The 26,215-nt window shown below is 63.6% G+C and overlaps 6 protein-coding genes across 6 annotated transcripts; all 6 read right to left on the bottom strand.

Moving 5' to 3' along the window:
- Nucleotides 1-1,343: 1,343 nt before the first annotated feature.
- Nucleotides 1,344-3,440, bottom strand: LDBPK_120220 (hypothetical protein, unknown function; the record flags this gene model as incomplete). The annotated part of the gene is made up of 1 exon (XM_003859088.1): nt 1,344-3,440. One exon carries the CDS (start codon nt 3,438-3,440, stop codon nt 1,344-1,346), a length of 2,097 nt encoding a protein of 698 aa, XP_003859136.1.
- Nucleotides 3,441-8,729: 5,289 nt separating this feature from the next.
- On the bottom strand, nt 8,730-9,014 carry LDBPK_120210 (hypothetical protein, conserved; the record flags this gene model as incomplete). The annotated part of the gene is made up of 1 exon (XM_003859087.1): nt 8,730-9,014. The coding sequence occupies one exon, from the start codon at nt 9,012-9,014 to the stop codon at nt 8,730-8,732; it is 285 nt and encodes a 94-aa protein (XP_003859135.1).
- Nucleotides 9,015-9,813: 799 nt separating this feature from the next.
- LDBPK_120200 (glyoxalase II, putative) lies at nt 9,814-10,701 on the bottom strand (the record flags this gene model as incomplete). The annotated part of the gene is made up of 1 exon (XM_003859086.1): nt 9,814-10,701. One exon carries the CDS (start codon nt 10,699-10,701, stop codon nt 9,814-9,816), a length of 888 nt encoding a protein of 295 aa, XP_003859134.1.
- A 771-nt stretch (nt 10,702-11,472) lies between these two features.
- Nucleotides 11,473-12,708, bottom strand: LDBPK_120190 (proteasome regulatory ATPase subunittcc1l8.3, putative; the record flags this gene model as incomplete). Its single annotated transcript, XM_003859085.1, has 1 exon — nt 11,473-12,708. One exon carries the CDS (start codon nt 12,706-12,708, stop codon nt 11,473-11,475), a length of 1,236 nt encoding a protein of 411 aa, XP_003859133.1.
- A 1,732-nt stretch (nt 12,709-14,440) lies between these two features.
- LDBPK_120180 (hypothetical protein, unknown function) lies at nt 14,441-17,728 on the bottom strand (the record flags this gene model as incomplete). Its single annotated transcript, XM_003859084.1, has 1 exon — nt 14,441-17,728. The coding sequence occupies one exon, from the start codon at nt 17,726-17,728 to the stop codon at nt 14,441-14,443; it is 3,288 nt and encodes a 1,095-aa protein (XP_003859132.1).
- A 2,588-nt stretch (nt 17,729-20,316) lies between these two features.
- Nucleotides 20,317-25,257, bottom strand: LDBPK_120170 (ubiquitin hydrolase, putative; the record flags this gene model as incomplete). Its single annotated transcript, XM_003859083.1, has 1 exon — nt 20,317-25,257. One exon carries the CDS (start codon nt 25,255-25,257, stop codon nt 20,317-20,319), a length of 4,941 nt encoding a protein of 1,646 aa, XP_003859131.1.
- Between the last annotated feature and the right edge of the window lie 958 nt (nt 25,258-26,215).

Below are 26,215 nucleotides of genomic sequence, written 5' to 3'. Positions count from 1 at the left end.
GAGAGAGTGTGTCGAATTCCAGGTGGGAGGTCTTGCCTGCATGTAGATCACCGCCCCCTCCAAACTGCGGCGCGAGAGGTACAGTACCTCCACCGGTAGCGTGCCGTTCTGCTGGCGGTTCCGTGCGCCCGCGCCTTGTTGGCAATGGTGTCGTCCCTCAGGGAAACGCTCCTCGAGCAGGCCGTCTCCCGACGAGTCCTCAGGAGTGCCCACCCCCACAACACCCCCACCACGTCTTCAGGGCACGCCACTTCGATGTGCCTCACCTCCATATTATTAGGGAAGTGGGGGAGGGGGGCGGCCATGCTCGCTCAAAAGAAGGGAGGATAGAGAGAGGAACACGCAGAGAAGGGAAGACAGCAGACAAAGAGCGCGAGACGAGCACGAGACATCAGTACACGCCAAAACACCTCAGCGAGAGAGCGCAGAGGAGAGGAGATCGAGGAGGCGCTAGAGGGCAGTGGCCAAGCAACTTAACCTCATCGATCGGCTCATCCGCTGGACTCTTCGTGGCCACTCCGAAGAACAACAAGCCGCTGCTCCACCTCTCGGACTACCCTGCCCCGCCTGACTTCGCGACTCCTTCGCTTAGCAACGTACGGCCCATCAAGCCCACGCACGCAACAGCACGCCAGGCGGAGGATGCAACCACGCAGGCAAACAAAACGTGCTGCCGCTGCGTGCTGTGCTCAGGCCGTGGCGGTCGTGCGCCGAGGGGAAGGAGGGAAGGGGAGGGGAGAGGAGGGACAGCCGCAGGGTAAAAGGGAACGACGGGCAGGGCGAGTGGCTGTGAAGCTGTGAGTGAACACCAGACGAAGAGCGTAGCAGAGTGGAGGTGCGGTGGGCAGGTGGGCGATGATGGAGAGTGCGCGGAGATCGGTGGCGGTGATGGTCGGAGATGGAGGCGCGCAAGAGTCACGCATGAGCGCGCGATTCAGAGTTGATCAGCTGCTCGATGGCGCATGCACATAATAACAAAAAAGCGTGCATGCATACGCGAGTGCGTCACACATACGCGGCTTGTGCAGGCTGCGTGAGAGAGGGAGGTAGATCGGCTATGCTTGTGCGTTGGGCTGCAAGTCAAGTCGTCTACACATCTGCCATAAAGGGATGCAAGAGATTCTGCCGTGTGGTGAGGGAGGGAAAGGCGTGCGCCATATCTAAAGGAGCAAGGGCAGCAAGAGGGCGCGCTCCCGTCGAAGACGCGGTGCTGCTCAGCACGAGCGACTCGACGCGCGCCTGAGGAAGGCGGCAGAGCCATCTAAACCGCCCAACCGCCAAGGCAGGGGGTGGGGGGAGGGCGCACACCCGCTGCCCCCCCCCCCTTCTCTTAGCTACCGTCTCTATATGTAGGCATCAAAGCGCAGAGCGCCTTTCGGGCTCGGCCGCCGCGACCCCGTGGAGACGCGGTCTACGCTGTCCCGGTCGTCGCCCCAGCCGTCGTCGCCGCTGGAGTAGGAGCCGTCACTGGCCGGATTCGGCTCGCCGTTGTGACGGCGCCGGCGCCGGCGCCGGCAACGCCGCCGCAGTGACGAGCTGCCGCGAGCACGGTCACCGCTGCGCGCGAGGTACGGCGTCTGTTCCTCGTCGTCGGCGCCACTGTACAGGTCCTCAGCGTCATGGTCTCTACCGTTTTCGCGGAACGCCTCGGGGGACTCACCGTCAACGGGCACTTCCGAGCTGCCGACTGCGCCGCCGCCGCCAACAGGGCCATTCAGCGCGGTGCCGCTCCGCAGGCCGATCTGACCCGCCACGACGGGTGCTATAATCTTCGCTGGCGGCGGCGGCTGGATGAGGTAGTCGGTGATGTAGGAGGCGACGACCACAACCACCAGTGTGACGGCCACCCCCAGGAACACGAACCACCCGTTAAACGTGCGAGCTGTCGACTGCGGCGTCGGGGCTGGCGCCACTGGCATCGGTTCACTTGTCAAGTGCGCCAGGCTCACCATGGCAAGGCCGACGGCACGGCCCCCCGCCGCTGCGGGGCTGCACCTGCTGCAGCCTGTGCCTGAGAAGGAAAGCTCCGCGATCGAGCAGAACGTCTTCGTGTTGCTCACGACGGGGACGCACACGATGGCGAGCTCATCCGTGCCACCTGTGGCGACCAGCCCGAAGGGCGGCGCTGACTCGGACACGGTCGCGGAGTTGTAGCGGCAGTACGGCGCTTGGCCGCTGTAGGAGATGGCGGCGTACATTGTAGAGCACAGCTTGTTCGCGCTGAACAGGAAGAGGCCGGTTGTGCGTGCCTCCGTGTAGCGCATCGTAGGCACGGCAATGGGGACCGTGTTCTGGAGCATCGAGGCGCCAAGTCGCATGTGGTAAAAGCCGCCCGGCACGAGCACCTCTGCCGCCAACTTCGCCACGTCTGCGCTGGTCGTAAAGAGCATGTAGTCGGAGAAGTACGAGGCTTCCCTCGGAGCGCTGTCCAGGATGCCGGTGTTGCGGCTGTCAAGGACTTGGCGGGCGACGTGATTCACCGTGTCATGGCTGCTGCCGCTCCTCAAGGGGTAGGCTGCCTCAATGACGTGACCGTTGCGGTTCAGCAAAAACGTGTTCGACAGCTGCAGTGGTGGCATCACGACGGTGAAGACGAACTCGCCGATGCCGGAGAGCGCCGAGTAGTTCGTCGACGTAGCCAAGACCTGCTCCACCACGTAGGCGACGATCGCCACGTTGGCATGCGAGTAGGTGTAGCTGGTAGACAACCCCGGCTGGCTAGCGCTGAACACTGTTGTGGTCGTGGTGGAAAAGAGGGAGCTGACAAAGGCCGAGAGGGTCGACACAGCGCCGGACGGCGCAGTTTCGGCGCGAAGGTCGAGGCCCGTCTCGGTGAGCGAAGAAACGTGCTGCAGCAGCATGTTGAGGGTGATGGGCACGGTGGGAAACGACGGGTTGACGAAGCTGGCGCCGCCTGTGTAGGAGGCTGGCAGGTACGTGGACGGGATCGGCGCCGTGCGTGCGAAGGGCAGCGCGTCGGTGGAGTCGAGGTAGAGGAGTGCCATCGCTACGAGGAACTCCGATAGGACGTCGGCGCGGAAGGCCTTCAAGGCCGTGTTGGTCCGCTTAGGAGCGCTCTGCGCCATTGGCGCCCCAGGAACCTGGGGGACGGACCGCAGTCCTTTCACCATGTTGAGGTTCGGGTAGGCGACTCCGTCGCTGCTGAGGACGGTGGTGCTGCCCGCAAGGATGGTGGCGTCCTGGGAGAGCAATATCTTGTAGTACTCATCGGGGTCCGCCTTGTCGGTGGAGGTGATGTTGAGGAGGGGCGTGATGGTCGTGTCGGCCGCGACGGGCAGGGAGGTGCTACAGAGCAGAAACTGCGCGAAGAGTACCGTGCACATGAGTAGAGGCGACAGCGGACACCTATACCGTTGCTTCATGCGGTCAGCGAGGCACATCGGCGCGGCATCCGCAGCGCCATGACGCATGGGGGCCATGCTCGCTACAAAGGTACGGTACGCCGTTGTCGTGCCTTGCCAGCGTGTGCGCCTTGTGAAGAGCCCTCAGCGCGTAGGCGCGTCTGTCGCTCCGCGATGCGGGACTCGTTGAACTCGGCAGAAAAACGTCCTGGATACGTGCACGCAAGAGAGAAAGGGGGGAGGGGGAGGGAGGGGAGGCGAGTGCGTGAGGACAGGGGGCGGGTGGGACGAAAAACGACGCGGCGCCGATGGAGTGGGGCATAGCAGGACGAGGACGCGGATAGCCGGCTGTCGGCGGAGCGAGGCCGCAACCTCGTCGTCTTCTAGTGGTTATAGTCGTGCCTAGACGTAGAAGAGAGAAACACGGAGAGGAGGGGTGGTAGTGAGGGGCACTGGAAGACGCCCCGCACCCGTTATCCACAACGCGCAAAGGGTGGCGCCGTCGTCTGCCATGGTGCTATGCAGCGCCGGCGGGCCAGTGCATCTCCTCCGCCTCCAGTGATGCCCACAAAGTCGAGGCTACGGCAGAGGTTAGCCGAGGCAGCAGCGTTGCTCTAGTCAAGGACAGCGAGAGCGTACGCGAGATAGGGGCGGCGACCTTTGCGTGGACGGAGCTCGCGCCGAGCGGCACCGTTGCGTTGTCAGACACAACGCACACCCCTTCGGCAAACAGCAAGGCGCTTGCAGTGGCGTGGGCGTCGCTCGTCTCGGTGCCCGCACTGCAGATGCCATCGTCTTGGCAAAGAACGGCGTGCCCGCAGAGTCGGCGGGGCGTGTAAGACTGACTCGCCGACACGACGCCGCCTGCCCCGCACGCTGTCGCATGGTCCTTGCGGTTCACTGCTGCCTTTGCAGAGAGCTGCCCAGCCACGCCGCTTGCTGGAGGCGCCTTCAAGAGGAGGCGGCGCCCATAGGGGGTGGCCCCATCGACACTGCTTCGACAAGGCGTAGCGTCACTGCTTTTCGACGATGGGGTGTCCTGCACATCCGCGAGGAGATGGCGATCTGCAGCCACGGGCGGGGATGGCACGGAAAGAGAAAGGATCCGCCTCCCGCTTCCTGCGCCACCGCGGGCGGACACGTGTGCCGGTGCTCCCGCCACCACGTCGTCGTCTCTTCCGTCGCTGCCCACCACCGGAGAAGGATGGCTGCGCTTGCCATCATCTGCTTGGCGATTGCTAGAGGTGCCCCGCCGCACCTCGGCCGCGAAGGTGGCAAGGGAGCCTTCGGCGCTCTCCACGATGGGCCAGATGCCGCTGTACAGGCAGCTTGGCAGCTCGGTGTCCCGTAGCACTGCCGCGCGGAAGGCGGACCACCACGGATGCCACTGCTGTGCCACGGACTTCGACGCCGATGACGTGCCGCCGGCGCCTCGCCCCCTCCCGCCACCGCTGCCACTGCCCGCTTCGCCGCCTCGATGGGATGCAGCGACCATGTGCACCTCACGCGTCACCAGCGTCGCTGCCAGGCCCACCATCAGCAGCAGCGACTGTGCTGGCTGCAGTAGAAGTGCCAGAGCGAACCCGTCGGCCTTCAGCAGCCGAGGGACAGGCCGCGGCATCAACAGCGACACGTCGAGCACAAACGACGCCAGCTCCGTTGTTAACAGTACGACGGACGGCTGCTCCAGCAAATCGTCGAGCAGACTGTGGCTGAGCACAAGACACGTGAGGGCGAGCGTCGCCGCCACGGTGCCAAGCGCTTCCCTTTCCGTCTGTGCACAGACCGGAAAGGCAGCCACACTCGTGGCTGCGGTGCCCTTGGCCAAATCACACGGGCCCCCTTCATCCTCAAATGCGGCAGCGCCAGTGGTGGAGGGGCACCCCTTACCGCCGACGCGCGCCTCCGCCGGTGCCGCTGTTGCTGGCGTCGTGAAGGCAGACGCGGAGGATACAAAGAGTCCCTGCAGCCCCAGCACACGGCGGGCGACCAGGTACATGCCCTCGAGCGTGGTGCCAAGTGCGTCTCTGGCCAAGGTGAGGCGTCCGCTACCTCCACTGGCACCACTGCTCAGCCCTGTCACGGACGACACAGCAGATGACCCCGTGCGTCTGGCAAAGGCGGCGCCGCTACGGCCTAACCTCTGGTGACTGCCAGTGTGCACCGTGAAGCCCATCTGACGCAGCGCCGTCGCCTCCTCACCGCGCGGATCGCCGTAAAGCAGCACCAGCTCCGCAACGCCATTCTCAGAGACGTCACTGCACGCCTTATACAAGACTTTGTCTGCGCGCAGGTGTGCCCGCATCGCGTGGTACAGCAGTGGGTGCTGATGCCGCACTGCCTGCTCCTCTGCAGACCTCGTCAACCCCCGGGTGAAGCTGCCCCGGGGCCGCTTGCCAGCTCCGACAGCTGCCGATGAGGACGCCAGCACGCCCGACAGGTTTTTTGTGCGCGTCTCCGCGTGGTGCGCTCCATCTAAGGTGCATGCGCCAGCTCTAGCCCCAGAGTCGACCCTCGTTGCACTCGCTGCATGGTCCGTGGAGCTGTCCAGCGTGCTCTGAGCCGGTATCGGAAGCATCAGCAGCGTGCGCGCGACGTAAACGTCCATGCGCGGGCTACCGGCCGTCTCGCTCAGCATGCACGGCCACCACCGCAGCGAGGGCTGCCGCTCCGGCTGATCGCTTCGGAGGCCGCCGTCAGTGGCAAGCTGGCTCGCCACGTCGGGCACACGGAGGATGGGAAGCAGGTGCTCGAGCGAGGCGAGGTAACGCCTCTCGAGCAGCGATTCGGATTCCGCACAACGCACCGCGAAGCCCAGCCGGCGGTGCCTCGGTGAGCGCTCGGGATGGAAAGGGCGCGATGCCGCCTCCTGTGCACTCACACCCACAGGCTCTCGCTTCCATGCTTGCAGCGCCGCCACACCAGCGCCGTGCTCTTCACCGCCGGGCTTGCTCGCCGGCTCGTGTGTGCCGCATCCGCAGAGCGGCTCCATCCCGAGATGCAGTCCGTGCGAGTCGACGACGCAGGGCACAAAGCAGCCCTGCGCACGGGTGGGGGTGCGGGCCGCCGGTGGGTGGCCAGTCGACCCGCCGGCCGACGCCGCGCTAGGAGGCAGCCACACTCCAAAGACTGACCCTCGCCCGATCAAGTGGAAGGGAAGCAGCAGCACTGGAGGCGGCATCCACAAGCGTGCGGTCGAAGCTGCGCGAGCAGATGCTAACAAGGACGGTGCTGCCCACGCCGAGAAGGCGCGTGCCTGCGAGGCCGGCAACCCGGCAGCTGCGCTGTGCAAAACCTCTTCCACGAGCGCACAGTTGACGATCGCCGGCAGCGACTTGGTGAAGGTGTCCTCTGCGTCCTGCGGCGCGATGCCCTGGCGAGCGAGGACGGCGCCAATGTGAGTGTTCTCTTCGCGAAGAGCGGAGTGAACACCGTCGAGGTACGCCACCATCTTCAGCACACAAGAGAGCCAGTAGTGGCGTGCATCGCATACGCGGCGGTGACGGAGCGCCTGCTCGGGCGTGTCGGTGCACGAAGAGGACCGTGAGCCGGTGAGTGCCGTCCTCCGGCGTCGCGCGCTGCGAGCACCGCCAACGGTACCAAGAATGGCGCTGCTGTCAGAGAAAGCAGTCTCCTCGTCCTTCACTGTCGTTGGCGCGTCTGCGGCTGTCCCGCGTGACTGGGGAGTGGGCGCTTGCACGGACACAAGATCAAGCCACTCGTTCACAAGCGCCGTTGCCACCTTCTGAACCAGGGGCTCCTCCTCGCTTACGAGGGTGATGGTGGCGCGCAACAGCAGCGCATGCTTTTGCGCAGCCGTCGCGTACGCCGCATTGAGGGCCCCGTTGCCGCTGTCACGGGTGCTGCACCCTGTCGTACCAAAATCCTTTGAATTACCGTGCCGCATCTCCTCATCCCCGCCCTCGGCGCCGTCGTCCGCTGATCCGTCACGGCGGCGAGCAGAGGCGCGGTGCTGCTCCTGCTGCTGCAGCACAGATAACACCGCCGCGAGTGTGCTGCCGAGGTGCTTGACACCACCACCCCCGCTCTCCTTGTTCGACAGCTTAGGAAGCAGTGAGGAGGACGTAGCCCATTGCATCCGGGACGCACTGCATGGCGAGCGTGCCTCGCGAGCTGGATCCCCGTCGGGGCGGCGCCGCTTCTTGTGGCTATCATTCCTACCGGATGCGCCACTGCGCTTCTCTCGCTCTGCCCCACGCTGCCGCTTTACGCCTCTCTGCTTGCCGCCGCGACCGCCTCCGCTCCGCCCGCCACACGACCCTCGGCCAACCGCCGACCTCCGCACGCTCACAATGCGACCCTCCGCCGCGTCACTTGTCTGATCGCCGACTGCCCGCTCGCTCTCTACGCTGCTGTGGGAGTCGTGACTACCGCTTCGGCTGATGTGACTGCTGCAGCTCGTGATACTGAGCTCGTTCTCACTAGAGTCGCCGCTATCGCCATCGGGGGACCACGACGCGCATGAGGAAGGCGCGGAGTTCGTCCTTGTCGTAGCCCCTTGCCGCTCCGACTTCGCTGTGCTGCTGCAGGGCACAGCGTACACTTCCTCCACCCTCAAGAAGTGCAGCACATGCAGCGCCCAGACACTCGCGGGGCACACGGCTGCCAGCTCCGCATGCGATTCAGCTGCTGCTGCCAGGGCGCGAACGGAGTGCGCAGCTGCCTCTGCTGCCGCCTTGCCGCCGCGCTTGCCGCGTCGCTTGACAGGGGTGCTGCGTGGTGCATCGGCAGTGGGTGTCGCCCAGCGCAGCATCACGTTGCCGCCTTGCTCACTTGCTGCTGCCGCTGCATTGCCAGCCTCAAAGGCAAGCACGTCGCCACCCGAGACAGAGGCAGCTTGTGCAAGCCGCCGCTGTTGCTCGGCCCGCGTGGCGATGTCGCGCCTCGCTCGATGAAGCGCTGTGTAGTTGGGGCACCACAGACAACCCGCGTGCAGAAGCACGGTAAGAAACACGCTGTCATTGCCGATCACCCTTCGCCACACGGTGATGCACCGCCGCCAGCGCGCATAGCTCTCCGCGACGACGTCCGGAGACGCGCATGAGAGTTCAGGGCCGATCGAGGAAGCGCAGATGGCTGAGGGACTCGTGACATTGGTGTGACGGCTGCCACTGCTGCCGCCAGGGTAGAGGCCGGCACCGGATCTCTGCGTCGGCGCAGCTGAGGACGGCGCGCACGCATCTGACGGATGGACGGAGAGGAACTCATAGAGAGAAGGCAGCAGTTTTTCAAGGCTACCGCTGGCGCTCATGACGAGGACTGGCAAGAGGGAGTGGGGAGGCGCTTCTATCGCGCCCCGCCACTCGACCGCGTAGCTCAGCAGAGCGTTGATATCGTTGACGTGCGCTATTCCGTGCGTGCTGGGACCACTGCGCGCATTTGAGGGTGCGCGCCTCGCCTTGGTGAACCACCACTCCTTCTCTCGTGGTGTCTGCTGTGCCGACGTGCGCGCGCGCGCGACGTGGTTGGACTACGTGTGAAGTCGACGAATGCGGAAGAAACAGAGGAGGAGGCGAGGCGAGCTGGAGAGGTGCGAAGGGAAGGGAGGGGAAAGGGGAAGCCGCGTGGGCGCGCGTGAGTGACTTCGCACCCACGCCCGTGCACCGTATAGGAGCGACCCGACGGATGCATTCTTCGTTTCTGTTCGGACGGGAACCTTGTGTTGCGCGCTCAAGCGCACTGAGAAGACAGCCAGCGCGCACGTTCCTGCTTCTTTCCGAGTGCATAGAAATAGCAAGTGTGTGTGGGAGACCAAGATGAGCAGTGCGCTCACCTTCTCCCCCAAAAGGCGTCCAGCACACCCGCAGTCCCCCTCCGCGTCCTCTTGTCGCCATGCCACACACCCTTGGCACAGAAGAAGCGAGACAACGAAAGCCTTTTTCGGCCCCGCGCAGCCGCCACCTTAGAGTCGGCAATCATCAGCGACTTGTGCGAAGGCGGCATGCGGACGGCAGCGAGGCAAAGGGCCGCGTCGGCGTTTTATGAGAAGACGTGCGGACGTGTGTAGCGCGAGGCCACAAAGAAATGTGGAGGAGGGAGGGGGTGGCTCATGGCGAGGGGCCTTTCGTGGGCACGAGTGGGTTGAATGGGAGGAGCGCTTAGGATAACGAAGGGTGGTGCATGACGGGTGCGTCTGAGGATGGCCGATGGCAGGGAGAAGAGGGATGCCGCAGATGTCGCGCTCGATTAGCGGGAGGTAGCAAAAAGATGTCCGACCGTTTTCTGCAAACGTCTCCCGATGACATCTCCGGCCTTCCCACTCACCCCTCCCACACACACACACACCCACGCACACGCACACCTTCCTCCCGGCGCCTCGCTGAGGGGAGCCCCTCTGAGCTTCTCTGGTGGGGATCTCTCGCTGCCGCGCAACTCCACCACGGCCCCTGTCCATTTTTTCCACCTGAGCAGAAAGCGCTGCCGTTCGTGCTCAGTCGCAGGCGTTGTAAAGGTACATCATCAGCGCATGCGCGTTGCCTTGGTTCATCTTGGCCACAAAGGCCGGATCAGCCACACGCAGGAAAAGGTTCTGCCGCTTTTCCTCCGCCAGCGAGCTGGGCACAGACGGATCGCCCGTCTTCACGGCCGCCGCATACTTGGCCCTCTGCGCCTGGATGAACGCCAGATCGTCGCTGGCGCGGTCCGGGAACGTTTTCTCCGAGAAGGTCATGAAGCCAGAGGTGTACTCGTGTCCGGGGAAGATGAAGGTGACCTTGTCGAGAGCGTAGTCATTGCCTTTGTGGATGTGATACACCTTCTCCATCGCGCGGCACATGTCCTTCTCGTCCCCCTCGAAGAAGGCGCCGATGCCGGCGATGAACATGGTGTCACCGGTGAAGAGGGCCACACCGTCGTTGGGGTGCTGCGGATGTTGCACCTTGTACAGCACGTGACCGCGAGTGTGGCACGGCGCATCGATCACTTCGACAGAGAGATCCCCAACCTGGACCCGATCACCCTCGCGTACTGGCTTTGTGACGGCAGGGATGCTGTCGTTGGCACCGCCGACCACTACCACTGGCACCGTGCTGTTCATGGCCTCCAGCTCTGCCTTGAGCTTCGCGTTGCCACCCGAGTGGTCCCAGTGCTTGTGGGTGCTGAGTATGGTACTGAAAGTGTATGTGACGTCGGCGTTGCCCTGCTGCTTGAGGTGCTCCTCGATGTACGTTAAAATGGGCTTGTAGTCGGCATTCACATCCACGGCCGCGAGTGTGTGGGTGGTGTGGTCGTTGATGAGGTAGGAGAAGTTGTCTTTGAGCGTCGGCACCACCGTGACAGAGAAGGCGGAGCCGAACGTTTTTGTGCAGTAGTTGCGCATGATGCGAAGCGATCCTTGGATGAGCCTGTGTGCGCGTGCGCGGGTGTCACGTGCGGTGCGTGTAGTGAGCGGGGGGGTGCCGAGGAAAGGGCCCGTGTAGGCAGCGGAAATCAGCGAAGCGAAACAGCGGGATGGAGAGGAAGTGGGCCGGATGGGCTGCCGCCGATGAAGAGCAAAGAGCTCTCGAGGTCCGGGCGTGCACCAGCGCAAGCATATACCAGGGCGCCCGGTGTGGGCGGCGGGGCATGGGAGAAAGGGCTTGGCAGTCCTCCCTCTACGGCCGCCGCGGCGGCGCCGGTGTAAGGAGCCTGTTGGCACGGCCAAGCAGATGCCGACGGGCATCGCGGCAATGCTTCTACGCCTATACACCGGCGGATGAGCTGGGCGCAGCGCTTGCACGCGCGCATCACGCTTCCATGAGCATTGATGGAGGTACAGTCGACGCACGCGTGCCGCGCCCACCACATCGGCCGAAAGCCACACACACACACACACACATACATAGAGGGATAGACGCTCCGATAGGAGTAGGCTTCACGTCCGGTGCACAGACACAACAACAGCCACGACATGCGCCCCCTCCCCTGTCCCCCCCATCAACGAGTTGGCGGTGGTGGGGGTGGGTGGAGAGTCGGCAAAACAGACGGATATACAAGAGAGGCGACCCTTGGCACAGCAACCGCCACCCACACAGCGGCGCTGCTGCTGCTGGCGGTGGTGGTGGCGGTGGTGGTCGACATACAGAATGGAACACACACGCACACGCAGGCTTCACGAGTAGAAGTCGTACGTCTCATCCCCAGTCTTCTTAATCACCGTCCTGTACGCATTTTCGATGTCGCGCGGCAGAATGACGTATCGATTCTTTCGCACCGCCAGCATACCCGCTTCCTGGCAGATGGACTGGATGTCGGCGCCGCTGAGCTTCTCCGGCCGAGTCACGTAGTCTTCGAGGTCCACTTCAGGCGACAGGTTCATCTTCGACGTGCATACCTGGAAGACGAGGCGCTTCTGGCGGCGGTCAGGGTACGGGAACTCGATCTTTCTGTCGAGGCGACCAGGGCGCAGCAGCGCGGGGTCCAGCGTGTCCCAGCGGTTTGTGGCCATGATGACCTTGACGTTGGTTGTCTGGTCAAAGCCGTCCATCTGGGTAAGCAGCTCCACAAGCACACGCTGCACCTCACGATCGGCGCCGGTCTGAGCATCAAAACGCTTGGTCGCGATGGAGTCGACCTCGTCGATGAAGATGATGGATGGCGCGTTCTCGCGGGCGAGACGAAACACGTCACGCACTTTGCGCGGGCCCTCGCCGAGGAACTTCTGCACAAACTCGCTGCCGACAACGCGGATGAAGGAGGCCTTCGTGTGCCGCGCCACGGCCTTCACCAGCATGGTCTTGCCGGTGCCGGGCGGGCCGTAGAGCAGCACACCGCGCGGAGGGTCAATACCGATCTGCTCGTACAGGCCCGCGTGGGTCAGCGGCAGCTCCACGGCCTCGCGAATCTCCTGCTTCTGCATGTCCAGACCACCCACGTCCGAGTATGTGACGTCGGGTCTGTCGCTCGAGTTGAGCAGCGTGATGGTCGCGTCCGTTTCGCTCGGCAGCAGCTGCACGCAGGCGTTGCTGCTCTTGTGCAGGCCGACGCTGACGTTCGGCTTGAGGTGCTCCTTGTTGAGGGTCGAAAGGATGCGCACAAAATACTGCGAGCCGCTCGTGCCGCTCACGATACCGCGGACACTGTCCACAACCTCGACGAAGTTGCCGAGGACGAGGGGCACCGCCTGGATGCGCTTCACCTCCTGCTTCGCCGCGCTCTCTTCCTTCATGAGCTGGTGCGTCTCGGTCCTGCAGATCATCGTCTTGAGCTGTATGTTCTTGATATCCTTGCTGAGCTGCTCGTACTCCTCGAAGAGAGAACGACTGGCATGCGCGTCCTTCTCCGCCTTCTTGGCGGCAAGAGCAGAGGCCTTCGTGGCGGACACGGATGCAACGCTGGAGATGGCCATGGTGCTCGAGAGCGGATGTCGGTGGGGGAGGGGGGATTGCAGGGCGCCACTGCTGTCGTTGGATTGATGCGAGGTGTTGACAACGACAGCGCTGGTGCACGCTGTCTGTCTCGCTTGCTCTCGCTGGTGGGGTGGGGACGAGGGGGGGGGCTGCGTGCAGAGATAGATAGAAGAGGTGTGGAGCTGCACCTCACGGGGCAGGAAAGGGCGAGGGGCGGGGGCGGGGGCGGGCAAGGCAAGCAAAAAGTCCAACGAAGAACGACGCAGGCGTACTGGAGCCAAACAAGCGACACTGTGGACGTGCGCGTGGGTGTACGAGTGTGATGCGCGGTTCAACGGAGTCGAAGTTAAGATGCCGCGAGAGGGAGAAGGGAGGGAAGGAGTGCAACGCGCAGAGAGAGAGAGAGCTGCTGGGGAGGCGATCATGGGACGGCGTCCGCGCATGACGCGAGTGCTGCACCGGTCTTACAAACTCTGCGCCTTCGCCACGAGGTGCCAGGGAGAGGGTGGGCACCGCCTGAGCATGCCGAGCGCCCTCTCCGTCGATGCACGGGCTCACCAGAGTCGTTTTGTGCAGTCCCATCCTCAACCGAGATCGCTGAAGGAGCAAGGAGGTGAGATGAGGGGAAAAGTGCGCACGGGGGGGGGGGCCGTCGTCTCGGTCGCTGCAGCAGCGGCACAAGCTATCACCACCGTCAACCACGCCGGCCCCGTGAAAGGGCACTGATGAAAGGAAGTGAATGATGCCCCTCCCCACCTGCTAAGCTCCGCCCATACCTTGTTATGCTTGCACCACTTTCATTGCTCTTTGGGTTGAGGACCATCCTAGCAATATAAGAGCGCGCGCACACGCGCTGAGAATCCGTGAGGCATCAGCGCCGGTATGAGAGAGAGAGGCTTGATGATGTCTTTTTTTTCTTGTCTCGCACTGGCACCCTTAAAGACCGGGGGTCGCACTGCTTCAGCGGCCCACACAACCTCTCCCTCCCCCCAAACACGCACGTGCGTACACAGAACGGGGTGAAGCATATCGAGCGATCGCATCACGCATGCAAAAACACCGAGAGAAAGCGTCTGCGCAACAACGGCGCGTGCACACGCAAGACAAAACACTCACGCAGGCGGGCACACACACGCACATACACAGCGCGTCGATGCAGCGTGCACAACATACGAAAGACTCCTCAAAGCCGCCTTCGAGCCACGGCGTTAAGCACAGACACACCCCGCCCCACCCATCGAAAAAAAAAAGAGCGGCTCCAACACGGCGACCGCATCCCCCCATCCGGGCACCACGCCACGCACAGGCAACGACGCGACGCAGGGGGGGGGGTGGATATAGAGAGAGAAAGCCAAACGACGAAAATTTCAAGAAGGCCTGCGCGCACCGACATGGCGGCAGACAACTGCGTCTGGCCGCACCCATCAGCAGAAGAGACACACCGAGCAGAAATACGAGTGACGCTACAGGGGTGGGGTGGTGCTCGGCGCGCATATTTCGGATTGGCAGGCTGCCCTCACTCCTCCATGAAGTGGGGGCAGATGGGCAACCGGCACGCAAGCAAAGGAGTTGAAGGCGTGCGCCCGTATATGCGCGCCTTTCCTCATTGTTCTTCCTTGCCGCAGCATCGATCCGATCGACACAGCTCGCCCGCCTCGGCCCACAGCAGAGAGGTGTGTCGGCAGATGCAAACTCGCCCCCAAGTCACGTTGCACGACGCTTCCGCGTCGCCTAGCACATCGGCGCGGTCCCGCTTCCCTTCTTCACCGCTGCCTCGCGTCTCCACTGACGCAGCGCTGCCTTCTGATCGTCGCCAGTGACCGGAGGCACCGGCGCGTCTTCCTGCTGTAGCTGCCGGAGCATCTCCAGTGTCGCGGAGGCGGCCGAAAGAGCCGCCTTGTTGGGGCTGCACGATCGAGTAGACGAGAGAGACCCCTGCTGGCTGGCTTCAGCAGAGATGCGCGCAGCGGCGGCGGCCCTGGAGGGAGTCGCCTTCGCCGTTGCGTGCTGCTGCTGCTGCTGCTGCTGTCGCAACCACGCCGGCTCGACAGACGACATACTTGACTCACTGCGGAGGGGACTACGTGGAGGGGCCGGAAGTCCGAAAAGAGCGGACGAGTGCAGACTAGGCGGCGTACCGCTGAGAGGAGTCACATGACTGGCGATGACCGCCGTGGAAGCACCGTTGGCGCCTGTTGATGCTGTCCACCCCGACCGATGCTGCGTTGTATTCGGCAGCGTCGGGCTGCCGAACGCGAGTGGGCTGCGGCTATGGAAGCCGGCACTTCGACCACCGCTGTAGCTCGACTGCAGACCGTTAGACGGCCAGCTGGCCGGCTTGAAGGCTGCAGCTGTTTGCAGTGTAGCCAGGCTTTCCGCCGCGGTAGCCGGCCCGTTGAAGTGCACGCTCTCGTCGAGCGCTGCGGGAGCAGAGTAAAGCGACACCAACGACGCACCGCGATGACGGCGGTGAAGCTGTTGCTGTGGCGACTGCACCAGCCGCACTCGCTCCGCGGAGTTATAGCTGTTTTGAGCGACGGGGGCTTTTGCCTGAACCTCGGTGATCGCGGGAAGCGTGGGTGAGACAAGGATGCCACTCTCGCCAGGGCCAGCCGTCTCACCTCCACTGTCCACGACTTCATTCCTAGACGCATGCAACGGCGCAGCGCCTGCGTCGGAACCACTGGATGAGCTGCCGCTCTCGATGCGGGTCGGGCTCAGAGGGTCATGCGCGGTCAGCCCAGGAGTTGGTGCAAGAGTAGGTGGCGCGTCATCCTCGACACGGACGTGCCGCGCACCACTAGCTTGCAGATCCGATGAGGACGTGCTGTGGGAGTTCCCATGAGCCTCAGGCTGCGGTGGAGGCGAGAGGGAAAGACGCAGGTGGTCGCTGCTGTTTTGCGTGGTGTCATCGGCATCGTGCGAGCTCGTTGGCCCATCCAAACCGCTGCTGTTGGGGCGCGTGTGCGTCTCGGGTGACTGGCGCGCGTGCGGGGAGCGCAGCGGGCCATTTCGCTTCGCCTCGACGCGGCGAATTGCCTCCGACACGCGATGGCGCAGCACCGAAGACGCGTCACCGGTGCCACCACCACGCCCGGAATGAGGGTCCAAGTCGGCAGCGTTGGTGCTTCCGTCGGGCAGGGCAGACACCAGAAATGGGGGAGTCGATGACGCGACGGCAGCAGCAGCGCCTGAAGAAGAAGCAGCGGCCAGCTCCGCAATGCGCCTCCGCGCTCGGTGTCCCGGGTGGACTTGGCGGTCCGTTCGTGTGGGAGTCGGCGGAGCGGTGCTGCTGCGCATCTGCCCTGAGTCGGCCTGCTCAGATGCGATGCTCTTCTCCCCTTCACTCACGCCTTCGACAGCGCCACCAGCATTGGGAGCCATGCGCTCTTCGTCATCGGCGTGCCTGCGCCAGGGCCTCCTTGACGTCCTGCCCGCATTGCCGCTCCGGCGCCGGTGGGCTGTGACGTGCGCGAGCGCACCCCCTTCAGCCGTCGCCCCGACCTCGCCCTCCGTCCATTCGACCTCCTCTTCGTTGCCCAGCGCACCCTCAGCTCGGGCGAGACGACGCTGAAGCACTTCACATTGCTGGCAGGCTGTTCGCAGTGCCATCCACAGCTCCTCCTTGGTGGCATCCGAGTTCCGCAGCACTGCCTGGACAGTTGGAGGCACGGCTACGTGGGCGACGAGAGAAGACATAGTGATACACTCGACATCCCCGCTCCTCGATCGCGCTGCACCGTGGAAGTCGTTACTCTGGTAGCGACCCGGCCTCCGCTCCTTCGCCACATATTTGCGGCTGGCATCTCTCGGCTTGCTGTCGCTGCTACAACCTCTGGAATGGTGAGAGTCACCCGCGTCGTCTGCACTTTCCGATGGGAAACGGTGCTGCTCCGCTCCCGGGACGGCGTACAGCGCGTGATGCATGCCGGGGGTGGCAGTGGAGGAGAAGAACCTCAAATTCGATGAGCTGCTTTCGTCCTCACCGACGTGCTGCTCCACCGCCTCGCGCCGAAAGACGTCTTCCGGCGGGGTGCAGCCAAAGGCCAGAGCAGAGGATGAGTCTGCAGCTCCGCGCATCGACAGCATCGGCGACTGCTTCGCAGTGACTTCCGTAAAGGTGCTGCAGCCGTTTCGCTCGACGCTCGCGATGCGGGGATGGGGGATGGCGTCAGTGCCGCCGTCGCGTGCTGCCTTCCTTGCTCGAGGCACGGATGATGCCGCTGCGGTTGCCCTCGTCAACTCTGAGCAGTCCTCTGCCTCCACGTGCGCCACGACGGCTTCTATGCTTGCATCTGGAGCATCTTCGTGACCAACCCGAGTGCTGCTGCTCAGTGGCAGCGGCGCGCTGGCTGTTCGTGTTGGGCCCCACAGAAGCGTCGACGGCGACGCCAAGGACGCCGTTGCATCAGCCCAGAAGAGGGAGTAGGCCCGATAAAGACGATGGCTAACGCTGGAGACACTTCGGCCCTGGACCGAGGAACGCGATGGCGCCAATGCGGAGTCGCCAGCGGCGGTCGAGTTGATGCTGTAGCCCAGCGGTCGCTCGAGCGGCTTTCCATCCACCTCCGAATTCGCAGTGGTGGCTTCTTGGGAGGAAGACGAAGTGCGATCCGGTGCCGCCATACTGCTACTGGCGTCGCCTCTGGCGGCAGTTCTGGTGCTGCCGCCACCGCTAAAGAAGGAAGATAGATGGCGTCGCAGGAGCGACGATGCCGAGCCAGTAATGCTGATCGAGGACGACAGCCGGGGCAGCAGGAGCGCATGATCCTGCGTGCCCGAGACGATTTGGTTTTCGACATCACTGAACTCAGCTTCACCGTCTCCGCCGACCACTTCCGAAGTTGCCGCAGAGGTGTCGGGATCGGCTGTCGCACCGCTGGCAGAGCGGAGTGATGGGCAGGCTCGCACCCGCGACGTCCGCTCCGGCGCCATGCAGGTCTTTGCCGCTTCGTCCTCCTTGTCGCCGCCGCTGCCTGCGGCAGGCAGGGTGTGGGACGGCGACTGCGTCAGCGGCATGATAGACGGCGACAGACGGGCAGGAGAGCACAGTACGCACGTAATGGCGAGCACGCACACAGAAGTGGGCCGAATCGATCAGAGGCGGGGGACGCGAGGCGGCGAGGAGGCAGAGGAGGTTCGCCCGACGAGTGCGACATGCCGATCTGCATGTAAACGTTCGGAGATCAAAACGGTGCGCGTGAGTGTTGCCCCCCTCCCCACTCCTGCACAGCGCAACACACACACACACAGACACAGGGAAAGGGGGATGGACAAGGAAAATAACAGCAGTAGTAGTCGTGGGAATGATGATGCAGCACCACCCGTATCAGCAGCAGAAGCGGCAAGGCGGGCTACGATTATATGAATGAAAGAAAGGGGGAAGACGAAGAGACGACAGAGACAGACGGACACACACGCACACACACACAGAGGCGCACACAACAACGACAAGAGAGACGGTGTGGCGAGAGATGCGGGTATTGGTGCGTGAGGCAGTACGGAAGGCAATACCGACGGCGAGGAGAACGGAGACGCTCGTGGGCGTCAGAGGAGGGAAAAGATCAACGAACACCCGCAACGCGAACGGCACACGCCGACAGACAGAGGCAGAGACAGAGAGAAGGGAGCAGGAGGAGATCGACCCCGACGCACCGCCCCTCCCCCCTTCCCACACACACACACACTCCTGCGCAGAACGAACGCACAAGAGGTCGTTGCAAACCGCGAAAGCGAGCGGGGGGTGGGCGGAACACGGAGCGACACACAAAACCAACGAAAAGAGAGGAAAGGTAGGCGAAATAGAATCGCAGCAGTCTGTGCACGGGAGATAGCTGGACGGTGATACACGATCAACGAGTGCGTCCAACGTGGAAGATGAGCAGGAGGCGGAGAAGGGATCAAGGGATGTAGGAGCCGGAGAGAACGCAGAGGATGTCTGCTCAGTAAAACAGCGAGAGATTACACACAAGCACACGAGCACGCACACAAACGTGTGCAACGCCCTCCACTTTTAAAAGATGCGCGAAGAAGAGGTCGATGGGGGGAAGGCGAGAGCACAGCGAACGAAGGTTTCGACGCCGGCAAGAGGAGCCCACGAGGTGACGCGTATATGAGCCGCGTGCGTGTGGGTGGGCGCGTGAACGACGTGTACGCAGAAGACGGAGCGCAGGCGCGGAGGATGAAACACGGAGTGCCGGGGCTGAATTTTGTGAGCTACGTGACGACAGGAAACCCGCACGTGAGGGCGAAAGAAGCCGAAGTCGTGTACGTGCGGCTGTCAGATTGTGTTTTCCTATGTCGGTGTGTAGGTCTCCACTGTCCGTGAAGCGTCCCGCACTTCCTCACGTGAGAGACAGAGGAGATCGACACTACCCGCTTGCGAACCTCTGGCCGGGCCAGCATGTGTATGCGTGCGATGGCAAAGAGAAGACGAGGAAGGAAAAGCGCGTGAGTGTTGAAGGCGGAGTGGGAGCGACGCAGAGGGCGCACGCAGTCATCAGTCGGCAACGCGCGCGCGCGTGCGTGCGTGCGTGCGTGCGTGCCAAGCCACAGCAGCATCGCAGGACAGAGAAACACAGAGAGGGGGAAGGACGAGCGGATATTGCTGTGGCTCACGCAGCGTGTGCACTCTACCACGGAGCAAGCCCATAACTGTGCGCATGCACACCCACCGCCCACGACCGACGTCTGTCGCGCGGGTGATAGGGGATGGCCAAGGTGATATGCCGGATGAGCTCAGGGACGATGCTGGGCAGCCTCAGGGCTGGGCCCTCGAAGACCCTGCACCCTGCCTGTGTGCCCTGCTCCGCCCTGAGCTGCCTCCAGCTGCGGCATCCTAGAATATGACTTGGAGGCTCTCCCCACTGGAGCCTGGAGGACTCGGCGCGGCCCTTCGGGGGTGCTCGCGTCACACTTCCGGCGCCTGCACCTCATCGGCTCGCACGGTCGGATGGAGGAGATGCAATGCCGCATGCGTCGCACGCGTGCGCCGTGCGATCGGCTCGTAATGCATCTCTTCCCGCCTATCTCCCTCGACACCGAAGAGCGGGGTGCCGGGCCCTGTGACACGACGGTTAGGCGCCCCGGCATCATCGAGGGAGGGGTGGCGAGGACAGAAGAAACATGCAAGGAACGAGCCGATCTCCAGTGGCGAGCATGGACGGTCACGCAGGAGGAGGACAGGATAGCGAGAGAGAGAGAAAAAGGAGGCCGGGCGGGGCTTAGATGAGCATTCAGGTGAAGAGAGACTATCGCTTCAAGCGCGGCACATTCGCATGTGTGGTTCTGGCCAGCAACAACACGACATGCTCCCGCGTGACTGTGTAGAGCCGGACCAGTCGAAGAGAGAGTGGCTCCGTAACGATACCCAAGGCACCAACCTCCATCTCGTGTATTAGCCTCGCGTGCGTGCCCCTCCCCCTCCCCCGCCTCGCACCTGCCTTCTCGTCGGCATTTCATGTTCGATGTGCATCACTGAGAACAGGCACAAAAAAAAACTTAAACCTTGTACGCCGGTGGTCGCCCCCCTCTCCTCCCCCAACCGCACACGCACGTGCACGTGCGGCTCACCGGCGCGTGCGTGGCAGCATGGGCACTCTCCACTGCTAGCTGCGAGGCTCGTCCTGCTCGTCATCGGCGTCTGAGCCTGCGCCGCTGCCACTTGAGCTGCGTGCGGCCGTGCCGCCACGATGGCGGTGCTCCTGTGTGCTGTGACGGTTGAGATTGCCGTTGTAGCGCTTGCTGCGGGGGAGTTTGGCGTACTTGACCGTGGACATTAGCCGACGCGGCCGGTGCGACGCCGAAGGACGACCAACGCTGCCGGTGCCCTTAAAGCATGTTGGTATGACCTTGCTCGCATCAGTGAGGGAGGCCTTGACTGCTGCTGCACGAGCTGCGTCGCCAACACCGGTCGCGCGAGACCACGATGACCGGGCGACAATGGTTCTCCAAGCCGTGGCAGACGACCCCTGATGTACCACCGTTCCCACCGGCGTAGGCCGCGAGCTTGCTTCGCTGCTTTTTGTGGAGGTGAAGCCATGCCCATCTGCCGTTCGTGGCGCCTCGCTGAGAGCGGCGTTGTGCGCGACCTCATCCTTCAGCCGCGCGTTAAAGATCTGTAGCACTTCACGGGCAAACTGAACCGGCTTGCTGCTCGTGTCACCGACGGAGGTGACGCCGGAAGCGCCTACCGAGGCATGGTGGGTCTCCCACAGCGCAGCACCAGCCACGCGCTTATCTGTCGCCTCCTCATCCTCTAGCAGAGCGTCGCGCACCGCCGTCCCTTCGGAGGCCAAAGGCAACTTCTCGTACAAGATAATGTACGGCGTCTCCGAGGCAGAGTAGACACCGCCGCCGCGCCCGTGCAGGAGGTGGCGCATTGTGTCCGGCTCAACGGTCTGCACGCTGGAGTCGTTCAGCATCACCCAGTTCTCGTACAGGCGGTCGCCACTCACGGACACAGCGGCCGTTGGAAGAGTTGGTGGTGGAGAAAGCGCCGGCGACTGCACCGTCTCCGCTGTGCCCCTCGAAAGGGAAGCGACAGCGGGCCTGCCCTGCGACTTTGGCCCTGCGCCCTCCACATCGGCACACGCCGACCAGCCCTCGCCTTCCGCGCCCGCCGTTGGCTGCACAAGTTCCGCGTAGGAGAAGTGACGCTCGGCGCCCAGGCAAGCCGTTAGGGCAGCCCCCAGACCCTTCACGTACGCGCGCATGGATGACACGTCAGCAGCAGCGCTGGCATTGTACTCGCCGTCTTCGTCGTGGCTGCTTTCATTGACGTTCGCGTACGCCGGCACCGCTGCGAGGCGGCGCGTAAGGACGAAGTAGTGGCCGCTGCTAGGCGTGGAGCCGCTGTGGATGATGATTGACCGCAGACGGTACGCGACCCACACCGGAAGCGCTGGCGCTGCAGAGCGCGGTGCCGTCGGAGTTCGAGTGGAGGGGCCACCGTGACGGCCGTCGTCTTCACGCTGCGTATTGGCGTCGCCATCCTCCTCGTTGGGCATCGCAGTCTGTGCGTTGAACTCCTGCGAATCGGCCGGGGATGCTGCTCCGTCTTTTGGCTCTGTGATCTCGGGGCACACCGGGACAACGATAACCTCATTGAGAGGCACGCCATCGGTGACCTTCTCGTAGGTCTGTGTGGCGCGCCGGTACGCGAAGCGGTTCAGCTGAACAGCGAGGTAGTATGGCAGACCACCTCCGGCCGCCGTGTCGGTGAGAGAGTGCGACAGCGCCAAGTCGTGCTCCACGCACTTCGACTCCCCATGTGGCGACGCTCGTTCATCCGCTGCGCAGGGTGTGGGCGGCTCGCCTTCAACGAGACTTTCCCACGCGGCTGCAGCGGCGCTGCCGCCAGAAGAGACGCGCGCTTCCTGCACGGCGCCTAAGCATTCTTCCGGCGCACCTGCTGCTGCCGTATCGACCCCTACCTCAGCCTCCCTTTCGACCTCGGCGACAAGGCGTGTCGTGAGCTCTGTGTCGGTGCGTCGGCCGCAGTGCTCGCAGTCGAGGGCGTTGCTGCCATGCAAGAGCTCCTTGTTGAGAGTCGGGTGCAGCACATGGAGCAGCAGGTGCTGCAGCGTCTTGGGTGCCTCGTCGGCCGCCACCATCGAGGACGGCAGCGGTGTGGTTGAGTACGGCTCGGCTACACTGCTGGGCACGATGGGGCGCTGGTTCAGCGCTGCTTTGTTGTTGACCCTCTCTGCTGCCTCCTCTTCTGCGCGCTCCGCCGCTTCCAGCTCCGCAGACGCATCTGCCGTGGTCGACGCGTTGGCTGGAAAGTCGGATGCTGGCGAGCTCGCGTAGGTGGTGGTCACGGCGGTGGCGCGGGCAAAGTGCTGCACCTCTACTTGGCTCACCGGCCGGCCAGCCGCGGCCACCGGTGCCCAAGGTGGCGTCGGCGCGCCGCCTCCCACGGACGCTGGTACGGAGGGGGGCGAGGTAGCGCGCAGGAGTGGGATCGAGAGATCCCAGAAGGTGTCGGTGTGCAGACGCGTGTGCTGGCAGGTGACGCACGTCATCGTCGTCGCCGTTCGCCCGCTAAACCATCGCGCCACCACCGCCCCCCCGGGCTGGTTCGGCGCGTCCAGTTTGTCCATTAGTGCGTGCCAGAACTCCGAGGCGTCGTGCTGTCGATGGTCATCGAACGGCGGGGGCAGATGTGGGATGAGGTAGTCCGGCAACACCGGGAGGCGACTGTGTCGATGCGACCCACGCCACTGCATCTCACCGAGAAGAAGCGCCATGGCGAGGCGACATCCATACTTGGCAAAGGGAGCCGCCATCGCATGGGCATTCCCCGCATGCGCGGCTGCAGGAGCCCGGTGATCGGCGTGTGCCGAGTTGCAGAAGACAGCATCCTGCAATCGTGCCGTGAGATCGTCGCGGAACAGCGCAGCGCTGCCGAGAAGCTGTACAACGCTGTTGAGGAAGCACATGTTACCATTGTTCCGCAGCCCAACGTAGCCCGGCACGACGGAGCGCTGGGATAGTGCAGCCACGCTGGAACTCTGCTCCGGCGCCGCAGATGCCGATGACAACGGCGCTGCCAAAAGCCCGGCGAAGGCGGCGTTGGCACCGCCGTTTGCCCCGGCAGAGGCGAGCGAGGTGAGCAGAGAGAGCGGGGCCGATGCACCGCCATCGCTCGCAGTGTTGACGCCCCCCCCGCCAGCGACGGCGCTGCCGCCTGGAGAAAACGCGCTCGACTCCTTCATCCGACGCAGCGCTGAGTCGCGCGCCGCGGTCGTGTACGGACACGCAACCGCCGCTTGAAGCGCCATCTTGTTGCTCGAGTTGACGCTCCACTGAAGGCCGCGCGCGTAGGTGCTGTGCAGTCGATCAGAGTGTAAGTCGCATCGGTCAATGTCGCCATTGTTGTACGACCACGCATCCGGCACGTCGGCGTTGAGGAGGCCGCTCCACTCCAGCATCTGCTTCACCTTGAAGTGCAGAGAGTTGACGGGGTGCAGCGCGTACACTCGGTGGCGCAGCACGATAAAGCGCGCACACAGCCGATGCAGCTGCAGCAGCAGGCAGCGCTGATCCTCGCCGAGTATCACGCACGCTGCATTGTTGAATGCTTGCCGACTCTGCGCATCACCCGTTGTGAGGGACCAGGACACTGCGAACTGGCTCAATGTGGTGGCGACGGCGGAGAACACCCTCCACACGCTCTGCGGCAAGTGGCCAGATGCATCGAAGAGCTTATGGAAGCGCTCCGTCGTATAGGGGTGCGCGGGGGCCGCCCCGTTGGGGACATGTTTCTTCATGGCGGAGGGCATCGGTGTGGCATTTGGAGTACTGCTGTCTGTGTACGGCGCCACAGTGGTTGTCTGAGCGCCGCGCTTCTCCATCGCTACCGCCGCGGCCTCCGAAGCAGAGGATGTCGATAGGAAGCCGACGTTGGCGCTGCTCATGTTCGAGTGACCTGCACCACTCGCTGCCGCGGTGCTTGGCGTCGGCGTCGGCAAGGACGCACTCTCCACTGCAAAGAAGTCCAGGAGGGACACAAGAGAGTAGAGATTTGCCACGATGCGGCTAAGGTGACGACATGATCGACCGAGCTGCGCGTGGCGCATGTCCTGCACCTGCTCATCCTCGTCCGTCCGATACGCTGTCGCTTTTCCAGCCGACTGGAGTGCGGCTGTTGCGAGCGCGTGCATCTCCTTCGACTCGTGATCGACCATGCAAATCACCTCAGCCGCTGCACGGTGAACCTCGTGGAGTGCGCTGGTCATCTCGGTGGTGAAGTGCAGATGACGGCTAGACGTGGGCAAGCGCCCGGCGACGGCACCAGGCGTGGGCGCCGGTGTCTGGACGGATCGCCCTGCCGCCGCGTCACTCGCACCGAGCAGGCCTGTCGCTGTGTCTGCATTGTACATGGACGCAACACCGTGTCCAATGAATGCGATCAGCATACCCATATAAAGCGGCACAGAGGCGCGGCTGGCCGTCTGCACGAGCGCGCGCCGAGCAACGCTGGGCTGCATGGAGGGATGTGCGCGACGGTGGTGATTGGGCGGGCGATGTGTTGCCTGCCCGGGCGCTGGAGAGGCAACGCCCCTCACGAGAGTCTGTGCAGCTTCATCTTGCTCGGCCACCTGCGTAGCCACCTGATCGATCTCGAACGACGTGTGGGGACACAGCCACGGTGGCACCGGCTGCGATGGATAAAACGACTGGACGGGCTCCTCAGCCTCTGCCGCATCCGTTGCCGGCGCTGTTTTCTCTGCGGCATCGAAAACGCGCATCGGCGGCGTCGAATAGCGACCGCGTCGCAGTACACCGCGCACCAGGGAAACGCCCAGCTGCGCCAGGTTCAGACGCGCGACTGTCGATCGCCATCGCTCGATGGAGTCGACTCGGTCAAGTATGAACTCGACCGGATCGCCCAGCGGGACCTCAGCAGCACTGGGGCCTGCATCAGGGACCAATTCTTCGGGAGGCGGCGGCGGCACCGGGCCCTGGTGCATCGCGGTGGCGTCGCTCTCCGCCTGCGCGTCTGTCGCTACAGCAGACGCGTGCTTTTGATGTAGCTTGACCATGTCCTCGATCACTCCGGCTCACGAGGCGTTAACGTGCGTGTTCGTGTGTGTGTGTGTGTGTGTACCAAATTCCGTGTGTTGTCCCTACGACCTGGTCTGCTTCGCACACCTTCTCTCTGCGTGCGCGTGTCTCCACCACTGTCACCCTCCGCAAAGACCGGCTGGTGTGCGGCGGAGTCACAAGACGGACAAGAAGGCAACTCTAACACAGTTCCCCACAGCAGCCACCCAGGTGCATGAGCGCGCGCAGCAGCAACGGAAAAAGCGTGTCGGGGACATGAGTGGAACGGAAGGCGAAGCAAAGCCGCGCGTGCGGGCAGACCGTTATGAGTAGCCCATGGAGCACAGAGGAAAGGACATGGAGTCGGAGGAGGTGGGGCGGGCGGAGCGCGCTGCCGCAGGGGTGCCTTCCGATAACGCTCACGTAACTCCAGAGACGGGAACAGCTACAACTGCCAACAGCTGCGCATCCGATAGCACGAACCCAGCTGGGCTTGTCTTTTCCGTCGTAACACGTGCATAGAGGGAGGGACAGAGAAGACAATGAGCGGGGAGGAACTACAGCGACGACTTCAGCAGTGATGCCGCTGCATAGAACAACACACACACACACAAAACACAGACGCCCATATGCTGCGCTGCTGGCCAACAGAGGTGCCGTACGGGGCCTCCCTGGGCTGATGCTATAGGTGAGCGGTGTTACGTCATCACCCACAGCACTCTAACACCGCCCCCTCCCCCACTCCGCACGTCTTTTCCCTGTGCCGTTCACTTTTTGGTAGCGCGTTCATGTCCGCCAAGGGCGCCGAAGCGCACACCGATAACTCTGCGGTAGAGGCACAAGCGAATGCAGAGGTGAGGGGAGGAGGAGGAGGGGGTGGGTGAGAGCTGGCGCGTAAAGGTCCTCTCCTGCGTCCAACGCAGCACCGCCGCGCCCCGCACCGCTCCACTCTCTCGC

Source organism: Leishmania donovani, chromosome 12 (genome assembly GCF_000227135.1).
Source record: "Leishmania donovani BPK282A1 complete genome, chromosome 12".
Classification (NCBI taxonomy): Eukaryota; Euglenozoa; class Kinetoplastea; order Trypanosomatida; family Trypanosomatidae; genus Leishmania; species Leishmania donovani.
This window is presented reverse-complemented; position numbering and strand designations above follow the sequence as displayed.